Below are 27,717 nucleotides of genomic sequence, written 5' to 3'. Positions count from 1 at the left end.
GGTGCAGTTTATCATCTCACATCTGCCGGGCAGAAGAGGGCAGGAATGCACTTTCTTTCTGTTAAACTGCAATACCAGTTTCAATATCCTGTGTGTAGGGAATCTAGTGTTTATTGTCTGACAAGCAGCAATACAACCCATGACACGAAAAGAACCCTGGTTATCTCTCAATATTATTATATTTCTATATTCTATATTTCTATTTTTCTTTGTCATGTTTGTTTTATTATGTGGGAACGCACCATCGTAATTGCACTTAATTTCATTATACACTGTATTGCAATGACATTTGAATCCAAGCTTGAAAGTCTCTCAAAATTTCCACTTATTTCAGTAAGCTGATGTTGCTGACATTGTTTTATTCACAAGGTTGTCTGCATCTAGGGCTGCAACTAATGAGTATTTTCATTATTTCGATTTGTCAATCAAGGATTTGTATGAGTATTTCAGTAAACAACACTGATTGCCAAGTAACCTACATACTTTAGCTCTGTTACACAGCATGTATCTAAGAAATTATGTAATTTTTCATCATAATTTGTATACTGTAACGTTGTTGTTGTTGGTCTATTCTGAACACATACATCTATTTGTCCTGGGAGAGGGATCCTTCCTCTGCTGCTCTTCCTGCAGTGTCCCAGTTTTTCCCAGTTAAAAGTGCAAAGTGGATCTACTTTAAAAACAAGCCTATTTCTCTTAACTTGTAAGGAGAATGAAAAACACCTTTGCCATGGCCGTTAAAGGCACTGCTGTAGTACAGTATGTGCATTCATCACATAATAGTACAAAAAGTATCATAAGTAGCCTAAGTGTACTTTAGGAAGTCTTAGGCATATAATTTCCACTAGCAACTGAGTAAAGGGGAAGGAAAAATCAAGAGCATCCCAGCTGACGTTATTCCTTTTCAGGTTCTGAATGTATGTTCAGGTAAAAGCAGTGGAAAGAAGTGTGTCTGCACATTCTCACTGAGGAATTTAGGAATAGCTAAACAAGACTCCCTCTCTCCAGACAGACTGTAAATGATGGCTGTGTAGCCTCTAGACCCCAGAGCCTTGAGCACAGAGCCAGTAGACAGCAGGATGACATCAGAGTGTTTGTCCTCTGTCATGTGACCAGAGAGGTCCGGGAGCATGCACCAAACTGACCGAAAGCAACACACATGCAACATACTGTATGTAGTACGTGGTAAGCACACAAAGGCTGGGCTTTGCTTGTGGTACAAATATAAATCTAGGAGAAGCACTACTTATAGATAGGGATGTGACATAAACTGCATGGCTACTGGATAAATGCCAGGACAGGTTAGTTTATCACAACAGCTCTAAAGCCAGCTTACATGTAGGACTTTATGAGAACTGGAACACAACCATCGTGAGGCAGGATTTCGGTTTCAAGCAAAACAAAAAGGCAATGTTGACCAATACCCTTTCACCATGGGGGAAAATTACAGAAATTTCTCTGATTCTCATGACTTGTTGCATGTCTGACCATAACTTGTGCACCTTGCATGTCTGACCATAACTTGTGCAAGTGTGACTGTGAAACTTGCGCACAGGCCACACACACACACACACACACACACACACACACACACTATAGACACCATGGAGAAGAAGGCCATCACAGTTCTGTTGGATCCCGGGGCTGTTGGCTGTATCACTGTTTGCGTATCACACTGCCATCACATTTTCCCATCACACACAACACACTCCACATTAAACATAAGCTTATCATAAATGTATGGCTAAAACTAGAGCGTTAGGCCAACTACCTGCTACCAATCTACTAATCCACCACCTGAGACATCTAAGCCCATGTGGGGACAGTCACACATTCAAACTTTCATCAACAGAAGACAGAACTTACTAACTCATGCACATTTCACACACAGAAAAAAAGGGAAATGGTCATTTGAGAGCTACAAATAAATCTAGTGAGCGGAAATGTTGCACCCAGTGACCAATCCAGTGCTGCAGCTTTGACAGCGAAGCAACATGGCGGTACCATGTCTGGTTCCTAATTCCTAAAGAACTTGTTTATTCAGCTGAGGAGAGATTTGTCTGCATCAGAGATTCAAGCTTCGATTACATACAAGGAAAAGAATGAGAGAAATGAAGGAGATAGGTGTATACCTGCACACTGTGCAAAAGTGAGACTCATCAGAAAACTTAGCAGTAGTCAACTCTGGAGAGCCTAATGTGTGTGCATGTGTGTGTCTGCTTGTGGTGATGATTTGTAGTCAAGTCAAAGGGAAATGGATGCATCTCCTAATGCCAAGTGTCTGTGTGTGTGTCCTGCATGTTAAACACACAGCAGGGCACAAAGGGCAGATTGAAGAATCAGGAGTGTCTCGGCTCTTTTCCATTTAGTTAATGATAAAGTCTCCTTTAGAAAAAGGCTTTAGAGGTTGGCAGTACTGTACTTTCTTTGTTACTTAATTAATTTCAAACCCTTAGCTTGATGTAAGTAAGTATGCAAGCTCAGTAACTAAGTTAGTTTAACCAGCTTTGTCAGAGATTCCTAATAGCATTCAACACCTGGAACTAAGCGGCATTTCCCACCTTGGGGAAGGCAGGGATACAATACGAATGGAGGTAATTTCTAGCAGAGGTCCTGGTTGACAAATACACGGCAATAATAATAATAATCTTTATCTGTAGAGCACTTTTCAAAAACAAGTTACAGAGTATTAACAAGTCTGCAATCCTGTAACAGCCTACAAACTAGACACACATAACCTTCTGTTTCAATATACCAGCGTGTTTTTGCATGAACTCTAATCTAAGCACTCTATTTCCAAGAACTTTTACAACGGCTGATTGCAAAATAACAGAGCAATGCACACACACACACACACACACACACATCCTATATTCAGTCATCCCATTTACCTATGGCTACTGTGCAAATCCCCTTGGTCTCAAAGGAAAAGGGTCAGTCAACATAAGAGACCACAGAGTTTGTAACAGTTAAGATGACTCAATACAAGACAAAACATCTAAAACATGACCCATACTTGCAGCAATGACAATAGTGCAATACACTGGCTTAGCATAGAGTAGTAACGTCAGCCCCAATGAAGTTATGGCCTGAGTTTTCAGTTTTTATAACTCTGTCTTTATGACTTTAGTGCTATGGAACTAGCAATAAAATAAAGGAAAATCGTTGAAAGACAGGCAGGTCGGTTAAGCCAGAAGAGGACATTGAGATGAGTAATAAAGACAGGCTTTTACTTTTCAATCTGCTATAACATAGCCACGTCAAATCGGGAGAGAAATGACCTTTCGTCAGAAAGGGACAGTGTTCACAGTGTTAGAATAATACACTCACTACAGCACTGGCTAAATAAAATATAAGCTATGTCCAATGTAGTATGAGGGTGATTTCGTGTTTTTAAAGGTGTTCTCTAACTTACTAAACATCTGGCCTCTCACTGAAACTTCGTGACGGAAGAAAATGACGTGTACGGCCAAGTGCTGGGACTGACAGCCGAAGCGTCCAATAGCATTCAGGGAACTGACCATAAACATTCCAAGCAAGCCTGAGAGGGCCAATTAGCGGGAGCAGGGGTGGCTTCTTTGAGATTTCAAGTTAGATGGGTTTACGGAGGCCCAAACCCCGGGGTGGCAAAATAATAATTGCCGAGGACAATTAATGATGGCCGGGTTGCTGCTGACCAGTAAGTCTGGCGGCACCGGACCCCGCCGCTCCAGCGGCAGCAAACCTGTGAACTACACGACTATCTCTGAAACGTCAATACTACTTAATTTCTGGCTGACATGAACATGATAGGGAGGGAACACAGCAAGAATATTAAGGATTAGCACCGGCGTAAACACCGTGAATAAAAAAACACTACCTACCCAGAAATTCTCTAGGAAGTAGGGCGTTATCATCTTGTTTTATTCCTCTTCGCCGCAACTCTTAAATTTGTTGTAGCACAACTTTTAAAGCGTAAATCATTCGCCGTCCTCCCCCCGTTTCTGTTGTATCTGCCTTTCCCCGTTTTCCTACTCTCCCCTTTCTTCTCCCTCCCCACCTACTGACTCCACCTCCACTCGGCTGTGCTGAATCTCTCTCTCCCCTGTGGTTTCTTCCCGTATATATTCAGACTTTTGAAAGATGAAACAGCGCTGCCAATGGCGGATAATGATAAAAACACCGGAGCAAACGACTGGCCGTCGCTAGGTAAAAAATGCTGCCTTCATGTGCTCCGCGTAAACTCCTGTATTCGACTCAAAATGTAGCAGCGGCAGATTAACTGTGGAGGATTAACTGCGAATTAGACGAGAAATTATAGTTTAAATTGATTGAAAACAGGAACAAAATGAAACAAACACACGACAGACTACAGCAATATACACAGCACCCTTTATACTAAATTAAATCATATAATAGACTATTATATTCAAAACAAGCTGCGAACACAACTTGGAAAAACTCCTCTCATTAATAATCTAAAATTCTGCTGCTTTTCTGCAGGTGCGTATTGCATTAATTATTTTTACAGCTTTAGTTCATCACGCATATTGAGAATATTTTTTACTGACATGTGTCATCTATGTGAATTTATGTAGATCTGTTTAATTACAGTAAAGTACAGTACTATTGTCGTTTATATTATTGATAATACCAATTAACTCAAGAAATAAGAGGGAGGAAACACGTTTCAAATACAACTACCTTCCTATATTGTTTTTTATAAAAAATATTTCATGTGGGAGAGGAATGGGTTGTCTCAAGGGTTGCCTTCAAATTTAACATCAACCTAGTAAGTTAGGTCCATTTTTTTCGGTTGTGTAAATAATCTTGCTACAAGCTTTTAAAAACCTATCATGGGACATCTGATTAAATCACACACCCACATTGTGAAACGTGATATGTATGCAAAGTTGAATGCCACACTAAAATCTAAACCTGATTAACCCAGGTGACCTGAGCCTCAGCCACTGTCTAACCTGATAAACAATAGGAGAGGCCTAAGAGACAGGAAGACTTTGGAGACGTGGTAAACATCTCCATTAATATTAGGGTAGCTGCAGTAAAAACTACAAAATCTAAGCAAGACAAAGGCCCATAATAGTGTAAACAATTTATTGGAACAATGTACAGATTCAAGCAATGGTAACCAGTCACATCCACTATATCATCTTACAAATATTACAAAATTACTACAGTACAATATAGATTCTTTGCATGATCCAAAATATTTGGTGGCCCCAAAGTATTATTATTTTTTTAAATTCAGCAGCTTATTAAAAAAAAGAAAAAAACCAAAAAAAAAAAAAAAAAACCCAAACCATGTCTATCAAAATGATGTTTTTGCTTTTACTAGCAAAAAAGATGAAGGCAGATCGTCTAATCAAGTTTGAAGGCTAAATGAGAATATAGTTCTTTGACTAGACATTCCTTATTATTGATGGGTGCTTTATAAAATACAAATTTTCAATAAAGCTTTATAGAAAGTCAAACGTATATAACATTGTAAGTTATCAACCTATTTCTTTGCTTGTAAATTAGTTGTTGTTACCTGTTTCTTTAGATACCGTGTACTGTGTATCAATAGCAAAACACCAACAAAACCTTAGTCTTTGCTCTCAAGGCATTTCCTACCGTAGTCTGATATCACTTTTGACAAAAAGTACATTATGTATGTGCAAGATCCATTTTATTCTCCCCCCTGCCTTGCAATTGTAATCACATTTGACAGCTAGCAGTGTTGCACACATAACATCACGTCAATTAACACCCATGGTTATCCATTTTTAATATGAAGGGTGAGAGTTTTACTAATCTTTAGTTGTTGAGATGGATAAAGGCATACACATTGGGGAAATGATAACAAATAACACTGAACACAGACAACCTGAGGTTAACACATAGAAAACACATATTCAAGTAGTGAAACACAACTACAATGTATAGCAGCAGTCAAGTCAGAAATACAGCACAGTAATGGTGGGGATTGTTTCACGTGTGTTTTATAGACCTACACTCTTTCAATGAAAGAATAACAGGACTGTGCACACACACACACACACACACACACACACACACACACACACACACACACACACACTCCATCAAGCCGTGATTACTCCATTTTTTGCATGCCAAACAGCTGGAATGTGACAGACAAAATCACTTCAAAACACAAAATGATGTGGCACATACAAGCCTTTGCCTCTGTATTCCATGATGCATTATATTCTGTATCGACCACTGTTTACCTCATTAATGTTAAATCTAAGAGACGAGTGTCATATTTTATATTGTGAACATCTTTATAAGACACTAAACTGCTTTCACAATCAAATAACTTATTGCTACTACTTATTGCATTAGGTTAATACATTTTAGCAGCAATACTTAAGGATCTTCGTTAACACTATGGTCATATTCTGAAGGGTTTGGCTACATCATTAACTTCAAGCACTTGCAATTTAAAATTTAAGTGCATGTCATGTGCGTCGTCACAAAGGGTTAAAATACTGCAGTTATTACTCTGGCCAGCAGAGGAAAAATGACTGGCAGGGCTTAAAAAAACAAAACAGTAAAAAACAAAAATCTTCCCATCTCTCCAACCCATCATGGAATACATTCAGGCCATCTGTAACTTAAACACTTACACACTTTATAAAATATAACAGAGGAAAACAACCAGAGACAATAACATTGTTGTAGTTTCACAGTATTTAAAAACTATACATCCAGCTATGGGGTAAATGTTTGGGGGAGAACACTCCAGCAAGAAAATGTGAAGTTATAAAAGTCCCAGTGTTGCAATACATAAATGGTTACTATGTACTTTTTAATCCTTTATTTGAACCTCCCCTCCCTCCCGTAATCCCCTTCCCACTATATGTTGGGGTGTGAGGGGCCACCAACATGCAAGAGATGAAAGCATCCAAGTACCCCACAAAACACAACCACCCAAAACACTATACAGTCATCCTTAAGATCATGCTTTTAGCACAAGAAGCCAAACACCCAGGGAAATTTTTTTTACTTCAGTACACTGAGAAATAAACATTTAACATTCATCCAATGGACTGCATGGTTCTGACAGCCAATGTCACAAAAATCACTAAGACAGGATTTGTGTCACCACGGTGTCTCCTACGCGCTTCTCCTTCACTTTTCCTTCATGAGGCTCAGACAATATAAAGGACTGTAAGCATCTAAAGCTTTGTTATGCTTGCTGATGAATGTTCATGTCACATTCACACTACAAGACCAAACTGGGAGATGCACTCCAACTTTACATCACAGCCAAGATTTGACACGTCCTAAATTTCGGTGTGTAAACCCAGTCATGCTACATTACAGCTGATTGCTGTAATTCTCTGGTAGAGGAAACAAAAGTACTGTAAATAGATAAATTACAAGGTCAAAGAAGAACCTTATCACAGGGCAATGACGGCTGTCAAACGCAACACACATCACTAATGTTCCACAGCTTTTCACAATGATACAAGCATGCTACCTATTCCCAGAAAAGCTGCTCTTAAAAGAAAGTCTTGTGCTCTCCAGCGACATAATTAACAGCGCTTGCCCTGCTAAACGATAGGAACATTGAAAAAAAAAAAAATTCTGATAACTATATAGGAGATAACTTATTCTTGGTGATATGCCGCATTATAAAATTAAATTCTCCAGAGTTAAATCCAATATGATGCATTCTTAGCATCAGCTGCTATACCTTAGTTTTAAGCTATCCTTGTATTTAAAGAAGAGATCTCTTGATGAACCTTCAACTTCACTCCATTTTATAAGGGCAGTCTTGTACTCTACTGGTGGAGTGAAGACCATTTTCTGCACAAACCTTTCAATATGTGCAAACTCCTCATCCAACCAAAACTAAAGAGCAAATGCTTTACAGAATTTTGCAAAGTTTTCTCCATTTTTGCTTACATTTCTTTTCTGTAATTCAGGTAACAGAAAACAAAATGTTTAGAGAAAAAGGTGATAAAATTTCATTATTTCTGATTGAGATGTGATTAGATGAATTTTCCTCCCATGATAAAGTTGTTCAGCCGGTCCCTTCCCCCCTTGCCTGTGCATGGGGGCAGTGAGTACTGCAGCTACCACCTCCCTCCCACCCCGTCTGTCAGGTTGGGGAGGGGTCAACAACCCCTTCCCTCCCCTCAGCAGGCAGACCCTTCCCCCCTAGTAAAGGGTAACATGTTCCCTGGGTAAAAGAGGTTCCCTATATTGTCTCCCATAGTGAATGACCTGTGCAAAGAAAGATATGCCTCATTAGAATGCAACACAATCCTACAAGAACATATCTTTTATATTAAATATTGAAATCAGCATGTTTTTAACTTTATTTTCTACTCATGGAGAGGAAACTGACCCCTGTAATGGAGGCATACTGCTGTGGTAACAGTTACACCCCGTAAAAGCTTGCCAGCCGTTCCTTCAGTGGCATGGGGAACTGATCCGAGAAGCGCCTCCAGTTGTCCTCTCCCACCTGGTTCTTAAACCCGTGAAGGATCTGAAATGAAACACCAGAAATTCATACCAAGTTATAACGGAGTGATGGCTTTCAAAATAGACCTTGTGCATGACAGGGTTGTTATCAGTGTCAACTATAGACAATGCCATTCCTCCATGTGGCCACTGGGGGGCAGACAGGGTGACTGAGTGAGTGAATAAACATAAATGCACAAGTGAATATTCTTCTCAAATCATGGAAGTCATAGTTCAAGTTTAAACATTAATTTTATTTTGAGGTCATTTATTCAATGAGTTCAGCCACATTTGAATTGTGATGTAATACAGTACATTTTAGCAATTTGTGTTAAACACCCAATTTTCAGCTTTTACCTTGCCGAACATGTCTCTGAGATCCTCCTTTGGATTTACCCAGGAGGCCACTGCGTCACAGAAGAATATAAAATCCTGTTCCAGAGAAGAGAGATGATGCAACATTTCAACTTGGAGAGACAACATAATGACCACGCTGCCATCGAATTGCTGGACCTCACCTGCACTACACCTCCCGGATTTACACTGATCATAGTGCAAATTCCTCTGAACGCAGAGTCTTTTTCCTCATTGTCTCTTATATTTCGTAGAGAGGTGCACCTGACAACAGGGACGACCAAATTTAACATCAGACATAAAAAAACAAAAAACAAAGGGTTCTCAAGTAACAATTTTAGAAACTTCTATAAATCTACTAACAACTGACACTTTGAATACCTATATGAATCAATACACTGATATTGGATTTGTGAGAAATACACAAATATAAGCTTTTTCGATCCTTAATATAAATGTAATGTTGGCGTTTTCTTATCATCATCAATACTAGTCGTCCTTATCAATAAACACATGGGGGGTACTATGTATACATCCATGTGAGGAGATAATTCTGTCTATCATGACCTGAGAGATAACCACAACAAGTCAAGCATGCACACAAAACAGATTAAAATAAAACAAATCAAACATTTTTACTTTTAACAACACTACTTTGAGCTCTTATAACTTCACTTTTGTCTATGAGCAGTGTGTTCAGAAAACCTCATCTATAGCACCTTGAAAAGAACATTACTTTTTGAAAGATTGACTAGAGAAGTTTTGGGGTCATTTTGGGACAGGCACATGCAGCTGGGTGACTACTAAATGAGAAAGGGATTTAGGAAAGCTCTTTTTTTTGCAGTAAAGACTGCATCCCTTCTCTGTTGTTGAACCAGCAGGCATGTGACAAATCTGATCCCATGCATCTTTTAGGTTAGCGACAATTAACAATGACAAAAAACTAGAAATTAAAAAAATTAATGTATAATACATGAAGGTGCTACTGAGGCAAAAACCAAAATCACAAGTAGGACCTAAAAGAGGACAGGGTTAGTCACATGGTTGGCAATGATTACAAACTGATAAGAAGAAAAAAAACAACAACAACAACAACAACAACAACTGAAAAGACTTCTTTTGAGAAGGAAAGTGAGGAGTGAGGAGAGCAACAGGGGAGAAAAGGGAGCAACAGGAGACAGACAAGAAGATAGGAAGAAAGCAGAGAGAAGATGAATTAAATAAAAGATTGAATAATACACACCAGGGTCTTATAAACTGCTGTAGCATGGGTGCCACCTCTTGAGGACAAACGTAACCAAGACGACCAATTGTTATTGCTAAGGTAACGCAATCACGGTTACACACCACCAAACGCCAACCAAGACATGAGCAATGAGGAGGGGAGGAGAAAAATAAAGAAAAAACAAACAACTCAGAGACATAAATCAACAGAATCTGTGTATGATAATAAGTAGAAGATTTCACTAGCGTTGATTATTACTGCCCCTTCAGTCATGGGGAATGTAAAATATGACACTCTTAAAAAAAACATACAACACGTTTAAGGGAGAACACATTGACAACTTTGACAGGACATTCATAGAAAAAGGCAAACAATGGCATCTGCTTTCAGAAATCATATGGATCGAACAGCTATTCAAATCTATTGTGGAAGTGATTGAAATTCATTAGCTTGATTTAGATCTCAGTGTAAAGACACAGGCTAGCTAAGGTGTAGCATGTGTATGTGACTGGCCTAAACAAGAGAAGTTCACTTGGGCTTTCAGAGATTTCTCCCTTAAACTCACAAATGTTAATTTTCCATAAGAAAAAAATAAATGTTTTTTTTTTGTTCTTTTGAAAAGAAATGACAGATTACTCCAAGCCAACTACATGGAGGGAGACTAGTATCCAGCACAGCAGGTTCTTATGAGGCAGAGAGGAGGGAGGACCTAAGTTTAAGAGACACAAAACTATGCAACATTCTCATTAACAAACAGGCATTTATGAACAGTCCAATGACACATGCAGAAAGCAGATGGTATGCTCATTAGAATACAGTTCAGTGCAGGATAAGCTGATCAAAGATTGGAAAGTGCTGCCATGCACTGTTCAAGAATTTATTGCCACTCCCACCTTTAACTGGCGGTGGTATTACATGGCAGTCTAATTTAAATTTAGTTCCAGAGATAAACTGGTTCTCTTGGAAATCTCTACGACAGACGTGAGATTTATACATGGCCAAAACATCTGATTTTGTTAATTAGCTTTCTGTTGTGTTTTCAATTAATACAGTGAAAACATACAAAAAAATGGTGAAAAAGTTCACTCTTTCATTCTAATGAAACTCGACTGGCATGACGCAGTAAAAAATTTCATGTATCCTGCATCAAACATTGGCCATTCTTAACAACATTTAACATCTATTGGCAGATATGCATCCACATTTAAAGAACAGTAAATAAAAGCAACAAATAAACTGACAGCAAACAAACAGGACCACATCTACAGAGTCCCTAGATCTTCTTTAATTTAGGCAGGTTACACATCACACTTAGTTAGAACATATTTTTGAGATGGTCTCTTTGACTCATCCAATGATTTTTTCCAATTCAATTTAAACCAAGAGCACTGTGTAACCTTTAAAAAAATGCTCTAGGCTAAGGGCCCTACATTTAGTCAGTTTAGGTGTTCTTTCAATCATTTATGAGTAGTTATCGTTCGAGTGTCTTTCTCAAGTCTTACAGCAACAGTTAACTATGTGAGACTGTGAGCTCACCTATCTATCTCACACACTGCCTGTGCTTTGCATTTTGTTCTTCAGTATTCTACTTCATCTGATGGTGCACAGTCAGTCCACATTAGTAAATTCCAAGACTGGGTGCTTACACGGCTCACTCGAATAATGGCTGTCAAGAATTTTACACCAGGGCTCGCCCAAGAATGCAAATCAATAGCTGAAATATTTAGCATGCTTTGTGAAACCAGCGAAACCTGTAAGGCTCATGGCTTGTGAAGGATTTTTGAACAGAGATTAAAGGATAGGACAGGCACCCCTAATGAGTGTGATGATCCTGGCTGAGTGGACCTGAGTGTGTGAGCACCTCCCTGTGTGTGGCGAGCTGGCTGGCTGGCTCAGCACTGCCACCGAGTGGTACCTGTGTTCTCCAGTAGAGTCTTTGGGGTATTTGGCCTGTTAATGATCTCCACCAGTTGGTGCAGCACCATGGCAATGTACGGCTGCATTTCAGGCCCTGAGGGAGTAGGAACAATAAGAGAAGATGGAAAGAAATCTGTTGAGTGTTGATTCTAGTGACTGTAATTTGATAACAAAATATACAGTGTAAATGGTGACATAATAAACATTTGTGGAAAGTGAGGCACTCACCCATTTGTATAGATATCTCTCCAATTGCCCATGTTGCATTGTTGCACACTGATATTAACTCCGGGTTTAAATTAGTACCCAGTATGGGCATAAAATCAGCTGGAAGAAGGAAAGAAAGTCAACTTAGCAACTGTCTAACAACTTATTGCTAAACAGGCTTTTTGAGCTAATGGCACAGAACATACCGATGCATGGTTTGACGTGTTGGAAACAAGCCTTGGTTAGATCCCCAAGCAGAGCAAAAGAACTCTGACGCACCTCTGGCATTTTGTCCTGAACAGTTGGAGAGAACAACAAAAGGTGAATAATGCAAGTGACTTTTATCAGTTTATCAGATAAGTGGCATGTTTGACAGCTCTTCACCTGCATGCACTGGTACATTAGAGTGAGGATATTGCTACGAGCAACCAGCTGCTCAATGGTGCCTCCCAAACCCTCAGCCAGTCCACTGAGAAGATCCAAAGCCACGATCATGAAGTCTTTGTCAGGAGCCTCATACTGGTCTGGCTGTGACTGATGGAGCTGAGAGTGGAGGATGATAGAAAAGATTATAAGAGTTGAATTATATCTCTATGAATTATAATTACTTATAAAACCTGAGTTATGATGTAAAGTTAGGTAGTTATGAAGTCAGCTGTCCATACTGAAATTCATTTCCCATCCACAAGGTAAAGTTCACCTGTACATCTGTACGTTAAATCTTCATTAGATGATTTTTTGGCCACTTGGGGACAGTGCAACAAGCTCTTAACAAAACACTGACATAATAGGTGAGCTCCAGATGACTGCAGCTGACTTTTGGGTATACGAAACACTGGCGGAAAGAAGGACACATTCAAATTCCCATAGAGTGCGTGAGCTTAGAACAATGACTGCGAAATCAGGCAAAAAGTTGGTTCCCACTTGGTGCAGCTGGAGAAAAGCAGCTGGAGGTCACCAGATTCTGATAACTGCAGCCGCCTTCAGTCAGACAAAATTTCTAACCAGCATGCCGTATGTTAAGTGCAGCATGCATGATGTTATGTAAGTACTGTGAAGCACTGAATGAAGTCAAACTCACCTCTTATGACCTTATAAAACCTGATATGGCGAATGTGTTAGCAAAAAAAATTTACCCAGACACAACATCAGCATTTATTTTGTGCTGACCTGACAAATGTAAGGCCAATATATTATCCCCTTTTAGCTTTGTTTTGGTTTCCGACAATTCCTGGTAATAGGGAATATGGAAATATCTGGTACTGGGGAGGTAGTGTACAGAGGGGTCAAAGGGGTATTTGAACTTTATAACTGAAAACAGCTGCCTGCAGCATATAGAACTGAGGTTGGTGAGAATGTGATACTGGACCCAAAACAGTAAAGCTGTGGCCTGTGATTAATTGTTAATACAAACATATTGATGACAGCAGCTTTTAGTTTAGCCTGGCTGTATGGAAGGTCCAGCAGCTCAGACAAGCACCTTTTGTATATAAAGAAAATGTAAAAATGTAGTGAGAGCGCTTGTGTTTTTGTACGTGTACACATTTAAGGGTCCTACACACTCACCATGGCCTGAGCAAGAGTCTTCTGGACCAGGTTGACACAGCGTTGGTACACAGGTTCACAGTAGGGCAGGAAGCCACTCTGCAAGGCAGTAGCAACGGACGACAGACACTGAGGAAGGCAGACAGGGGGGTAGATACAGTCAGTGGTCTGTCTGTACAATGTTATCATCATAGAACTTGGACTGACACAACAAAACTGACTCACTGTCAACTAAAATATTTGCGCAGGCAGCAACTGCACATCAGAAACTCACTTCTAATAAAGGGAAGAGATCTTTGTCTTCATCTTTCAGCTGGTTCCATTTCTGGATAAGTGGAGGCATCAACATCTGGATGTATTCCTAATAAATAACAGATTAAATGAAGTCTTTACACAGACATTGTATGCAACTTATCAGTGAGTATGATCATTACAGACAGAGATTTGTTGATGCTTGTTCACCTTCTGGGCATGATGTCTATAACATAAGAAAGTACACTTAACCACTACTAGCACTACAAAAGTGAAATGAGGAAATTTTATGTGTGAAACAGAGTTCTCATTTTTGTTCTCCATACCGGTTTATTGAGATGATGCCCCACTGAGTCTGCAAGTGTTCCTATGGCATCGTAAAGAATGAGCAGATTTTTGTGCTGGTACTTGCTGAAAGCAAACACCAGCGTGTCCAAGATGAATGCCAGGTAGGGCACCAACTCTGTACAAGCCTCCTCCTCCAAAGTGGCAAAGGCACTGGTTGGGAGAGATTAAAAAAGGGAGAGGGAAGAAAACCTCATACAGCAAGCAATCTGTGACTATAACCTATCTGAAACACAAAAAAATAGATGGATGCATCTCAACACCCCAAGGAAAAATATGTGGGTAGCACCAATCCCAATGCTGCACAGGATTCCTAATGTGTGGTAAAATGGCATGGCTTTATCAGGACTTCTTGCTCACCTGCAAGCAGCCTCCTGCACACGCTTGTTGCTATCCAGAATACGTTTGAGCAGCTCCGTCATTAGAGGCTTCAGGTAAGTATCTGGGGGCTGGCTGACAACCCAGTGGGCATAGCGGCTCAGTGTCCAGCAGGTGATGGAACGCACCAGGGCCTTCTTGTCAGACAAACACTGGACAAGATGGGGAATGAGCTCAGGCAGGTATGGGATCATGCCCTGCATACAGCCTGGAGACGAGGATGAGACATTTTTCATTCATTACATTCCATATTCTGGGGGAGACCTTACTCCCTATGTTGTGTCCCCAATTCTTTTTCCTTTCCCTTCTTACCTTCAGCTATAGCCCCCAGCACTAGGATGCCAGACTCTTTAACTACCCACTCTGGGTGGAAGAGCAGCTCTTTGAGTAGGGGCAGAATGTGCAGCAACAGATCATCCCTGAACACGTTGGCCAACACGTCCAACGCTGCAGCTGAACACTTACCTAATGTTTGGAGAAAAGTAGGGAGACGCAGACACAAACACAGAAGAAGTGTGTGGACAAACATCATACAGACGTAACAGGTACAGTACACACAAACACAAGACAAGTAATCAATACACTGCATGGTTCCTAGCTCTTAGTAAAGTTAACAGGAGATGATGAAAAGGGACAATTTATTATGACAAGGAGGCAACTGTAGAAGGTAGTTGTAGACAGCTCCATGTACACAGGCACTGAACTCACGCAGGTTCCAATCAGAGATAGTATCATCATCATCATCCAGTTCATCATCTTCATCTTCGTCGTCCTCTATCCCATCGCCCTCATGCTGCTGGGCAACTGTGCGGGAGCGATGGAAGCGCGGTCTGATGTCTTGCTCGTTGTCCGGAATGGCCTCGTCTTCCTCAATGTCCCCCTGATGACAAATGTACGGGATGAAAGAAACAGGATGTTGCAAATACATTTTTTTTTAAAACAAACAAAAAGCAAAATCACAAGCACCACGAAAGTTAAAATTTATAAAACTCACACATATTTGTACACCACAGTCTCACAAACAACTTAATTGAACTGCGTGTCATCCTGAGTCATGGGGCAATTCATCCTGATCCCTACAGGTACAAATATTAAAGCTATATAAACTGACCTTGAGCAGGATAATGTCAATCTCAGAGTACTTCATCCCGTTGACAAGCACCGGAGTGAGCCTGGAGAAGAAGCCAGAGGAAACATTATGAGAACAAAGGGCAAGGATAGGTTGAAGTCCACAAGAAATCACTCACATGTGATTCCTGCTTCGGGCTCAGTTTAACATGTCAGTGTGGTGACAGATTTACTGCATAGGTCAACGGCCAGGGTTCTTAATCAGCCGTCCTGAGGTGAGGAGGAAGGATATCATCCCAAGGTCTTTTCTAACTTACTACTGTATGAATCAAGAGCTTTCAATATTTGTACTGGCGTGTCAGTCTGTGTATTGCATGTGTGTGTGTGTGTGTGTGTGTGTGTGTGTGTGTGTGTGTGTGTGTTCTTACTGGGAGAGGTGTCCACACAGCACTTCCTTACACACTGGCTGCTCCGCCAGAGTAAGCCAGAACTCACAGGCCTCCAAGGCAACATTTTCATCTTGGTCCTGAGTCCTCTGTAGCATGTACTGGGGTGGATGAAAGACACGATAAATCTCACATACTACTTCTTTGCAAAACGAAATATCTCATTCTAAAAAATGTAAAGTAACCACATCTGTAGCCTAATTGAGACACAAGTACAACCCTGTGTCTCAGTATCGTTAACGAATAAGAGCGGCATTATTCCATTGTTATTATTACCAACACATTCCATGAATAGACAACAACTAACAGTGCATTTGTCTCCAAATACTTGGACCGAGCCCATTTGTGCCTTACTGACAGGCTGGGTACTGCAGTTTTAAGCAATGTTTACTCAAACAGGAGTAAGTTGTGTATTTGCTGGGGACTAGTATTTATTAGGGGTGTGACAAGACACTTAGCTCAGAAGATCAGATCTTTGGAAATCTTCAATGCTGAATTATATGAAATGTTTGAGCACTGAACACATAATTTCATGCAATCTGGTGATTTTTTTGCACAAATTTCTACCTCTTTCGTATCAATTTATGGTGGCAATGTTTTTATTTCTTTATATATTCAAAATATAAAAACAGAATATTATGCAGTAAAGCATTCTGTATTGCTTTCAGATATGTTTCTCCTGTAGATCAGCTTTGCTCATGTAATATCATCTGAATCTGAATCTGACTGAAAACACTTCTGATCAGGCAGAAATCTCACCATAAATCCATACATGTTTAACTTCAGCACCTCCGATAAAGTGCAGCTCACAGTCCCAAACAGAGATAGTTTGAGCCTCAGCTTTTAGATGTTTATACTGCAAAACTCTACCAGTTTTTTGCACTCGATCACAATCTGGCTGCGAATCACAGCATGAGAGGGGGTTCACTTGATTACTATCACAGCGTCCACCGGTGTTGCATCAGCTGGCTGGAGATGATTTGTGAAGCGAGTTGACGTTATCAGTTCTACAATTGTTTTCCCACTGCGTGAGAAAATTGATTTGTGGTGTGAGAGCGTGGGAAAAGTGTCAATTGTGCGAGTCTCGCGAGACAGCTTTTTCCATGATTAGAAATACCATCACCTGTTAATCTTGTCACACCCTTAGTATTTATTGCACCTTCGTGTTTAAGGGGTTGACTCAAATTAAACTACATTGTCCTTGTTCAGTTTCTGAACAACAATGGAGGTCTACTGCACAGAGAAATGAGCTGTGTCAGTCTTGTGCCATGAGATCTCGCAAGATTAACACGTGATGAAATTTCTTGTCATGAGAAAAGCTGTCACAACAGACATTTTTCCACGCGCTCTCACACCACACATCAATGTTCTCATGCAGTGAGATAACGATAACGTCGACTCGCTTCACGAATCGGGCTTACTGTCTTAGGCTATACTCACTTCTATGATGTTATGCATGTGTGGCAGGAGACGGTCCAGGCGAACTTCCAGTAGCATGACTAGAGCTCTGCACACATTCTTCCTCACTTCTGGTTCCTCGTCTGTCGCCAGTGCAAACAGATTCTACAGAGGACAGAGGGACACGAGGGTCAAATATCTTCTTTGCACAGACAACAACAACTACAAACAGTAATAATGATAATTACATAGCACGTAAAATGAAAAGTGTGTTCCAGAAAAAATATGAATGTGGTGCGTCTGTACACGTAGACAGGAAACGATGACCATGTGTAGTCAGACTTGCCTCAATGAAAGGGTCGATGTGCAGCATAAGAGCCTGAGTCCTGCTGATGATGAACTGATTGACACAGGCAATGGCATGAGACCTGCAAGAGCCACACAAACATGTTTTTCTCACATGTTGCACATTATGAATGCAGCTCCTGTCGTCTCCTCTCTCCATTTAACCTCCAAATATGAGGAACTCTTTTGTTCTGTCAACAGGCCTGTTGTATTACTACAGACTGAGATTACAACTGTACAATTATATAGACCATCTGTCTGTCTTCTAAGTATAGTGTACAGTATGTGTGTGTTTGCTGCATAAAACATACTCACTAGCGATGATTAATTTATGAGTTAAGATAAGCTCCAAAAAGAAATCAAAATTCACTACATCATAAGAAAGGGGAAGGGAGAGGTAACGTTTAAATGGCCTATTTTTACACTTTATAATTTTGGTGTTTTTCAACCTGGACCTTATTTGACCATGTTTGTTATGTTTGTGTCTAATTGGGACATAATTTCTTGAAATTGGTCCATTATTCAGCAGGCGCATTGTCATTGGCAGCAGCAAAACAGGGCAAGTGCGCCCCATCAGAGCGCGTCAAGTAAAGTGTTTTTGCCACTGACAGGCTCAGATTGTTTTAAAGAGTAAGATTTTTGTTTAAACAAAAACAGCCGCTATATCACTCTTATCAATGCTACCAGACTCCACTGATAAAGACAATTTACCTCACAGTACACGGGAGTTGCTAGTCTCTAGTGTTTTTAACTGGTGCATCTTCAGTTAAAAACACTCTAGACAAAAACAAATCCATGTTGAAAAATACCGTAGTTACCATTCAAGATTTAACAGGCCATAAGATTCTGCAAAAAAAAAATCTGTACAATAAACTAATGACCATGTATCATCAATATGTAAATGAACTGAATGGAATTCATGAACATTTGCACGCCATAGATCTTCCACAGCTTCCAACAGATTGACTCATTGGAAATTAAATAACCTAGTTGGAGAGAAACAAGTTTGATGCAGCCAGGATTGACAGTTTGACTTTATAGTCAAATTAAGTGGTAAGTATAGGAAGTAAACTTCATACCTAATCTTCGGACTACTGTGCTTGAAAAACTGCAAGAACTTGGGGATCATGATGTTCAGAGGACGATCCAGCATGTCACTGTCCAGGATCTCAGCAGAGTCCTCACAGATCTTCTGCAGGGCTCCAAACGCTCCCTGACAGACACAAAAAAGGAGGAAAAAACAATAGAGAACGTGAAGAAAATTCCACTGTTATGAAATCTTAGCATTTACCTCTGTCTCTCTAATTCTACCAGGCAGTTAGGCAGGTAATAGCCCAAACTACTGAGATACTGTGTCTAAGAATAGTAACTGTGATGGTACCAATTCCTGAAAGGAATTTCTGTTGTTGCCCAACCCCCACACCCACCCTCAAGGTAGGTTAGACTGCAGCTATAGACAAGAGCCTGTGGAGAGGGAAAGGATTTAGGTTTCTGTTTAACTTTTGTGTTATTAAATTTTTGCAATACAATCTCAACATACTGTTGATATGGGTTCATATTTTATTGGCTATGCAGCGAACAAATATAATATCATATATGTTTACATAAGGACAGATCATACAGAGGATCTTGTTCCAGTTTTTGCACAGTGTGAGTCCATGATCTTCAATAGGATTCATCCACTTCTGCTCTAATAACCTTCAAACAAGCGCGTGCACACACACACACACACACACACATTCACCTCCCTTAATACTCGGTGCTTGGCTGATGGTTAGTATGCATGTTCACAATATGCTGCAGATTTCAGTGTCTCTCACGAAAATGCAGTCTGAGAACAGAACAGCACTGACACAGACGCTGTCTGAAATGTGTTTCCATGGCAACCGTTCCCTTTCGGCATTCCTTTGAGATGGCAGATACAGAACGGTCTCAAAAAATATGGAGGCATAAAAGGAATGAAATAGATAATGAAGGATAAGATTGAGACTGTGTCAAGGTCAGAGACAGGGGGAAACTGAGGGGAATACAGTATTTCCAGATCGGCCTCGTGTTAAATGAAAAACAAAGTAAAATCAGTTTCAGAGCCAGCACAGGAGATTTCATTGTGGAGTTTTAGAATAAAAAAACACTATTTCTTTGGGTGACAAAAAAAATAAAAAATACTATGCATGACACAAAGACTCACTGGTGGTGAGGTTTTGAAATAAAAAGGCATGACGTAGCTGAATAGCACAAAATGTAATAACACTCATGAACACAAAGGAAGCCAGATTTAGCTGATTGAGCAATTTCTGTTAAAAAAGTTTTGTTTGGATAATTGTGGAAATTGAGCTGAAATGATTAATTAATTAACCATTAATTAGCAGATCGATTAATCAGCAATAATTTTGATCGTTGTTGAATAATTTTTTTAATGCAAAAATGCCAAAATATTTGATGATTTTACAAGATTTGCTGCTTTTCTCTATTTTATCTCTCTGTATACTGAACATACACTGACATTTTATGGACAAATCAAGTTATGTAGCAGCCTTAAATTTTCCAGTCAGTAGAAATACAGTCCTTCATATCAAGCAGAATGCTATAATCGTTATATAGTTTAGTCGAATAAATGACATCCATTTTGGGCTCTGAAAACACTAATACATTGATATGTAGCTCCATTAAAACTTGTCCCATGGGAAAATGTATGGAGCAGAACACAGGACCGCTCCCACTGCAGTGTGACCATGTCTCAACAGAGAAGGGCAAAGAAATGGGAGTGGCCTTCAAGCATTCCAGTGACGCTAAAGCGTCTGAAGTGTAATCCTCCCTTCAAGTCCTGCTATGGAAGGTCATTAAACACAAGAATGTAAGTCATGCAGATGAAAGCCAGCCAGGGGAAAAAAAGAGATATGTATTTAATCAAATAAACAGCTCCTTCCGGCTGCTGCTCTGGAAATATGAATAATGTCTAGATGATATGTTTTCATATATGATCATTTGTCCTCAACTTGACCATCACCATACCATCCAATTTCCAACTGCCATTTATCAAAAAAGTAAAACTGCTTTCAGGCAAAACCTATATAAAGCCAACATTGCACTTGACATCCAACACACCTGCTCATGTCTGTTTATAGAGCATGTAGAGAGGGGTACAGTGTGGTTGCTCAAAGGGCTCTTCCTACAACTGCTGCTCTTAAACCACAAACAAGACAGAACCAATGATACCCCTGCATCTCCTGATGTTACCAAGATATAACAGAAATGCATGTAATTTGTTATATAGCTTGAAACTATTTAAAAAAAGGTTTATATAAAGAACACACTGAAATACCCCAATGTAAGATAACACATTACTGAAAGCTAACAGCTACACACCCCAATTATACCATGTATCCAACCCTCTCTCCGCCCAACATCAGCAGACATTAGCTCAGCGTGAGACTGTGGTGCACTCATAGTGAGGTTAATTCAGTTACACAGTGATGAGGATCATATTGCATAGAGATACTGTAAATGCACAACACAGAGGACATGCAGACTGGTCAAACTGGAGGCAAACATGTATTCACACGTTAAACACTAAAAGTATACAGCCACACTGGTGACACTGTCAGGTTCCTTTAAAACTTTGCTCAAAACCCACTTATTTCGAAAGGCCAACCCCATATAACTCCAACTTCCACTGGCTTCATGATAAACTACTTTCTTTTATTTTTTTAATTGTTTCTCTATTCTATCTTATTTTTGTTGTTATTTTAAATTGTGTCTTGTTTTATTTTCTTTGTTGTATTTGCCTCCTTGAAATGTATTTAACTGTTTTAATCTGTAAGGTGTACTAATAGTAATAATAATAATAATAATAATAATAATAATAATAATAATAATATTATTATTATTATTATTATTATTATTATTATTATTATTATTATTATTATTATTATTAAATGTATTAAAAACACTTAGAAAGAGCAAGAAAAGACCTATGGCAGTGCAAATAACCTTCACTTCCCACCACCATGACATTGGACCGAAACATGCAGGTGACTAGCCAAAACTACTTAAAGCTTTTAAATGTATTTTTTGCACCTTTTACAACAAGATCAGAAGACACTTTTTTCATCCAACACCAACTTTACCACCGTTAACATCAGATGCTAAGAAGCTTTCCAGCCTGCAAGCTGCTTTTCAAAATCATAGTCAGTCTTATGAGTAATTGCTACATTTGGTCGCTGCTCACTGTTAAGCCTTGTACACACATACACTTCAAGATCCTCTGCAGTAAATAGCTGACCTAAATCTCAGCCTCTGAATGGGCTTTATAAAAAGAGGCGGGTTGTGGTTTTAAAAGGAGAGCCACTTCGCCGTCATAACTCTAATATGAACATTCCTGCTCCAAGGATGTGATGAGTAATCCTGCCAGGATTCAACACAGCTGAATTTAGCGTGGTTGTTTAACATGCTACTTCATTTATGCGTGTTCTCCGATGTAATGCATCCACCTTCCCTATAGCGGCTGATGTCACAGGCACATGCAGCTGACAGCATATTAATGAGCAGGGTGCGGCACCACTACACAGACCAGATGATCAAACATTCACTACAAGCTAAGTAATTTTAGCAGCCGCTGCAATGGAGCATTTGTCAACCATTTGCAGAAGGGCTGATATCATCAAAAACTGATGACAGCAAGCACTTCTACTTGAAACAATCAAGAACTAAAGATAAGTGGTGTACTGTAGAGCAATTATAGGAGTTAATGATATTTGTTAAAATACAAAGAATTGGATAATGATTTACAACAGAGGATAAAAACAACTTGCAGGCAGAACAACACTATGTTCTTTTTGCTGATGTGCACATTATAAAAGCTATTCTGATGAGGATGTGTGCCAAGTCAGAAAATGGGGTCACAATGATTTTCTGGTAAAAAAAAAAAAAAAAAGAGAAAAACAAGGACAGAAAGAGAATAAATGATTCCATGCTGAATAATCTGTAGTTGTGGCTGTCACTCCAGCTGTGAGACTGCCTTTAGCTCATCTGGCCAGCAGGATGCTATCCAGCTGCTGCTTTATAGCTGAACCAGCTTTCCTCTCTTTCCACAATAAATAAATAAACAAAGAAACAGACGTGCAGTGCTGTGTGCCCAGGCATGGTTCCTTATAGCACAAAAATGCTATAACACACACACCTTCTGATGAGCTGATTGTGCGCGATTTTAGAAGAACTAAAATCATATTTATAAAACAACTTTTCTGCATCTCCAAATAACACAAAAATTACATTTCCATTATATCCAAATAAAAGTAGTTTCCCTAAAACATACTGCAATATACAGACTGGATTTGTCAGTCCCTCTTTCATGTCTGGTTCTAATGCTCGGCCATTAAGCTGGTCTGGGGGTGGGGCGTGGAGGCTGCATAGTATATCAAACACGTTTAATTTTAGGATTTGAATGAGGACAAATCTTGACCTGTTAAATGCAGAAGCATTTATTTCAATTTTAAATCTTGAGTTAGTTTGTCAGAATATATTTTATTCAGATTTCCAAAGGCCATCTCTGATTTATGCAAACAAATATTATTCCAATGTTTCCTCTTATTAACATTATGGTGTTATAACAGAATTGTGTATTTTTAGACGATGTAACATTTATCAAATCCAGAGATTTCTTCCTCATATTTCCTGCTCTGTGTATGCAAACTTATTAGAAGACCTTTACGGTCATCTATACCATAGATGAGCACTAATGTTTGTATAAGGACACTGTTTCTATCATTCATTAGTGCAGTGTAATGTTTAAAAGATACTGAAGGACCAGACTACTGAGCAGAACATCTGATCCCACAGTCACAAGATCTAATCTACATGTCCCGTGTTCATCCTCACCTCACATGTGTTGTAGTCCTCAGAATCCAACAGCAGGCAGAGTTTAGGCAGAAGCTCTGGCCAGTTTTGTAGCTCTCCCTTGGAGGCGATGGTGGTGATAAGGATACCTGTTATGGAAAGGAGTTACTATTAGTTACACTGGTGTGACAAAACTACTAAGAATGCCCAAACAGTGCTTTCGTTAGTGACCAAAACAAAACCAAGAACCTAAGCAAGAGTCATGCAATTGCAGACTTTCAACATCACAATGCACTGGCTTATAAACCATTTGCAGAGATGTGCTCGTGCACCATATAATATATTTAAATTGCTGTAATATAGATTGAATGGCTGTGTGGCTACTAGTTATGCATGTGTAGATATCAGCATGTTTCTGCATTGATAATCACAAATAAAGCTGAATGCAGCCATAATACCAGGGATTAATTGGGAGCAGATTGACAACAGCCGTGATTTATCTGTAAATGCATAGTATTTGACTAAGAGCTGAGACATTCAAAGCTGACTTTATTCACGCCGATACGTCTTTGGTGTTTCATGTTAATAAGGCTATTTGCATGCACCGTTAGAGGCGCATGCTCTAATAAGGAATGATACATACAATGCACAACGTCATATTCTTGTCCCACAAAAAACTGCAACTATATGTAATATAGAAATCATTAGGAAACTCCATCCTTAATTACATATACCATGATATGAAATGTAACAGGCAAATCAACACAATCAGAAAACTACATGGGACAAATAATGCAAGGCACATTCCCAAAAAAAAGCTTTTAAACAGTCCTCCACTACAGTACTAGGGAGGATTTTTTTTTTCTTTTGTACATATTAACAGATTTATGTTGAGTACTCAATTCATGTAGTCCTATGTTCTAAAGGCAAGCCATCATATTCAGTGGACCGAGAGGATGCCACTTACCCACAGTGGCCCGGATGAGGGGAGATGAGTCGCCAATGTTTTGGAGGCACTCGCTCTTGATGAAATCAGACACGCCATTAGGGAAGTTCTGATAGTGGGCTTTCACGTTGTTCTTCAGTATCAGCCCACTCAGGGAGCGCGTTGGTTCATCTTTGGGGGAGGGTGGAGAAAAGACAGGTTGATGATTTGCAAAATAACATTTTAGCTGAGCACAAAGGCATGGGTAGAGTCAAAACAAATTGTTGTTATTGTTGTAAAATATGGGAACTTGGTCTTTAGTTGCTCAGAGTATCTTATTGCCTTCAAGTTTATTTTTCATTAAACCCAGCACAGTGCTTTAAACTGGGAAAATGCAAACTACATACTGAAGTGATGGATGGCAACAATAATAATTTGTAAGAAATACTAATTATTTACATAATATATTTTCCTTATAAATGGGTAACTTAATTTATTATTGTTGCAGCTGAACTAAGAGCAATAGTGCAACAGCATCCTAACATGTCTTAACACCACTTAACATTTCGGTCGTCTACTGTGCAGACAGTCAAGCTGAGAGTTGAGTGGTGCCAGGAATTAGGTTTAAAATTAGAGTGACCCATATTCTGAGTGCCACATCATCTGTGGCAAAGATGCCATCGGGTCACACGAGTCATGGCCAAACCGACCTGTCACTGAGCAGTTACATAAAAAGGGACATGTCTGACATTCACATTGTCCAGTACCATCAGACGATCTAGGAACACAGTGCAGATACGACAAAACACCACACTGAAACAGACAGAGAGCTTACCTTCCGATTTCAACTTTGTCAAAACAAATATCAAATAGTTGTTAAAGTCTGGATACTGGTTCAGCTGCTCAAGTCTCTGGGAAAAGTGGTTGAGGAAGACAAGGTGCTAACTGTATGTATGCGTTTGTGTGTGTGTGTGTGTGCGCGCGTGTGTGTGTGTGTGTGGGGAGTGCGTGTATTTTGTAGGGGGGCATAAATATGTCATGATGTGTCTAAATACTGTACATACAGAGCCAGATGGTGTATTTAAGGTTATAACAGCGGCTCTGACAACGAGTTAATGATGCAGTGCATATGAAGTGTTATATAAGCAAATCATTTAGGATCACCATGCAACCAGATAAAGGCATAAGGGCTAGCAGCATGGAGTGGTGGATAGTAATTGCGCTGTAATGCAAAAGTATGCGATGACTTGCACAAAATACTGCGCCACATTTGCATTTGATTTGATTTATAATGCACTTTAAATGTTACACGGCTAGAATTACTTGTATTATAATTTATTTTATTTAAATTGTAATCTAACATATTTGTTTTCTGTAAAAAAAAACAAACAAAAAAAGAATTAATAAAAGAGAAGATGATTTATAAACAAGTCCTTTTTATTTATTTATTTATTGCCCTGTCATGAAAGAATTGGGAGTTTTTGGATGTTGATGCATTTATCATAATTAGTATGTATTTCATGCTTATGTATCATGGTCTTTGCACATAAGCTTAGTGTATATATTTTAACTAGTCATATGTTTATTTCTTGTTGACTTATGTTCTTTTCTTGTATGTAGCCTAACCATTGGCGTTTTAGCCTATATTTTAATATGTAATATTGTGGACCATCTGTTTTACTTTTGTTTGCATGTTTTTATATACATCTTTTTTGGACCGGGTGTGTGTCCTTAATAAAGTTTTGCTTGATTGATTGGTATGGTGTAAATGGTTTATGCTAATAGGAAGGTACTAATTGAATGTATGAAGAAACTTTTCCACTTTTCTATCTCCATCAATAGAATCATCAAGAGATCACTATTACAACCATATGTTTGCTTTGGAAATATAATTTCTGACATTTCACACGTAAAACTATATCTATCTAATTCTCAAGCATAACATGAGTGCTATGAGTTCATTTCAGACTAACCGGAACTGCACTATGCCCAGTGTTGTTAGATGATTAATCAGGTTGTGTAGGACATACAGGGGTGGTGCATGAATTGGCTGTTAAGTTAATTATTTCTGATGGGAAAAGAGAAAGAAAAAGAGAGGGCGTGTAGGGAGGCGATTAACTGGTGGATCAAGTCTACATGCGACGTTTGCTTGTAGAGTAATGTTAGCTACGTGTTATTTTATACTGGTATACCACACACACATTTCTAATGTTACAAACGGCTGGACATGAGTTAATTCAGCACGGCACGGCCTGCTTTGCTAGAAGCATGTTGAGCTTATTAACCAGCCAGCACCTGCGTAACGTTACCTGCTTATAAGCACCTCGACCAGTAACGTTATTAGCTATCGCTAGCCTGTTGAGTCTACCTGACATCATCACCAAGCACTAACAAGTAACAAAAACACGTTAATCATCCATTTCTGCCCGGGGAAAGGATACTTGCTGGACGGATCTCTGCGTGGACGTATCTGGCGACTGAGACTCTTTCAGCAGCTGTAAAATTTGTTGAAGTCCTTGCTCGTCTGGCTTCCACTCACACTCCATCTTGCTCTGCTGCTGCTGCGGCTGCGGAGGAGGAGGAAGATAAAGAAATAACACTGGCTAACACAGAGTATTTGCCATCAAACGACTCATAAATGCTTAACCCTAAGATACAAGCACACGTTAACGATGCATTACCTGGACACATTTTACATAAAGAGAGGCGTTTACCTGTTTTGACTTCCCCGACGTACTCGAGTGTAGCTGGCTTTCTGTTCAAATGTGACCGTCTGTCTGGGTTTTCAGACATGGGCCTGTTAAAGCAGGCACATCCGTTTTCGCAACAAGCTGAGAAAAGCTGCGGGCCATACAGACTCGCGTCGCATATATGAGGCTGGCTCATCAGCTGACACACAGCTGAGTGGTCCTAGTGCTAGACGGATCTAAGGGTAACATGAGTGTTTTTATTATTATTGTTACCCTTAAACACCTTCACATCCAACCCCCTATAAGTCAGAG

General features: G+C 39.5%; 2 protein-coding genes across 5 annotated transcripts in view; both read right to left on the bottom strand.

Moving 5' to 3' along the window:
• fcho2 (FCH and mu domain containing endocytic adaptor 2) overlaps nt 1–4,037 on the bottom strand; it is a 42,307-nt gene extending 38,270 nt beyond the window's left edge. For 3 of the 4 annotated variants that reach the window (XM_038733012.1, XM_038733014.1, XM_038733015.1), the window contains exon 1: nt 3,864–4,029. In XM_038733012.1, coding sequence (XP_038588940.1) covers nt 3,864–3,896 — 33 coding nt within the window. In that variant the 5' untranslated portion in view covers nt 3,897–4,029. Of the gene's footprint in view, nt 1–3,863 lie in introns of all 4 variants that reach the window. The other variant, XM_038733016.1, reaches the window with a different exon arrangement.
• Nucleotides 4,038–5,079: 1,042 nt separating this feature from the next.
• tnpo1 (transportin 1) lies at nt 5,080–27,711 on the bottom strand. Its single transcript, XM_038734653.1, has 25 exons — nt 27,430–27,711; nt 27,157–27,282; nt 25,551–25,626; nt 24,758–24,907; nt 23,833–23,939; nt 19,035–19,168; nt 17,957–18,038; nt 17,653–17,775; nt 16,195–16,313; nt 15,810–15,870; nt 15,407–15,578; nt 15,011–15,163; nt 14,681–14,906; nt 14,302–14,473; nt 13,998–14,084; nt 13,745–13,852; nt 12,563–12,721; nt 12,385–12,472; nt 12,200–12,298; nt 11,970–12,065; nt 10,073–10,148; nt 8,994–9,093; nt 8,833–8,907; nt 8,360–8,500; nt 5,080–8,235 (listed from the first exon to the last, which is right to left on the bottom strand). Exons 2-24 carry the CDS (start codon nt 27,259–27,261, stop codon nt 8,393–8,395), a joined length of 2,676 nt encoding a protein of 891 aa, XP_038590581.1. The 5' UTR covers nt 27,262–27,282; nt 27,430–27,711; the 3' UTR covers nt 5,080–8,235; nt 8,360–8,392.
• Between the last annotated feature and the right edge of the window lie 6 nt (nt 27,712–27,717).

This window comes from Micropterus salmoides, unplaced genomic scaffold, assembly GCF_014851395.1.
Source record: "Micropterus salmoides isolate LMB-PRFRI ecotype aquatic unplaced genomic scaffold, ASM1485139v1 Ms_hic_scaffold_20, whole genome shotgun sequence".
Taxonomy (NCBI): Eukaryota; Metazoa; Chordata; class Actinopteri; order Centrarchiformes; family Centrarchidae; genus Micropterus; species Micropterus salmoides.
The sequence above is the reverse complement of the archived record's forward strand: the minus strand, read 5'-3'. Positions and strand labels throughout refer to the sequence as shown.

Excerpts from the sequence above, each read along its gene's own strand:
- tnpo1 (XM_038734653.1), bottom strand. The coding sequence starts at position 27,261 with ATGGAGTGTGAGTGGAAGCCAGACGAGCAAGGACTTCAACAAATTTTA. Across the intron at positions 12,722-13,744 it reads AGACTCTTGCTCAGGCCATG|CTCCATCAGTCACAGCCAGA; the intron begins GTGAGTGTGTAG and ends CTCCACTCTCAG. Across the intron at positions 8,501-8,832 it reads TCAGAGACATGTTCGGCAAG|ATCCTTCACGGGTTTAAGAA; the intron begins GTAAAAGCTGAA and ends GTTTCATTTCAG.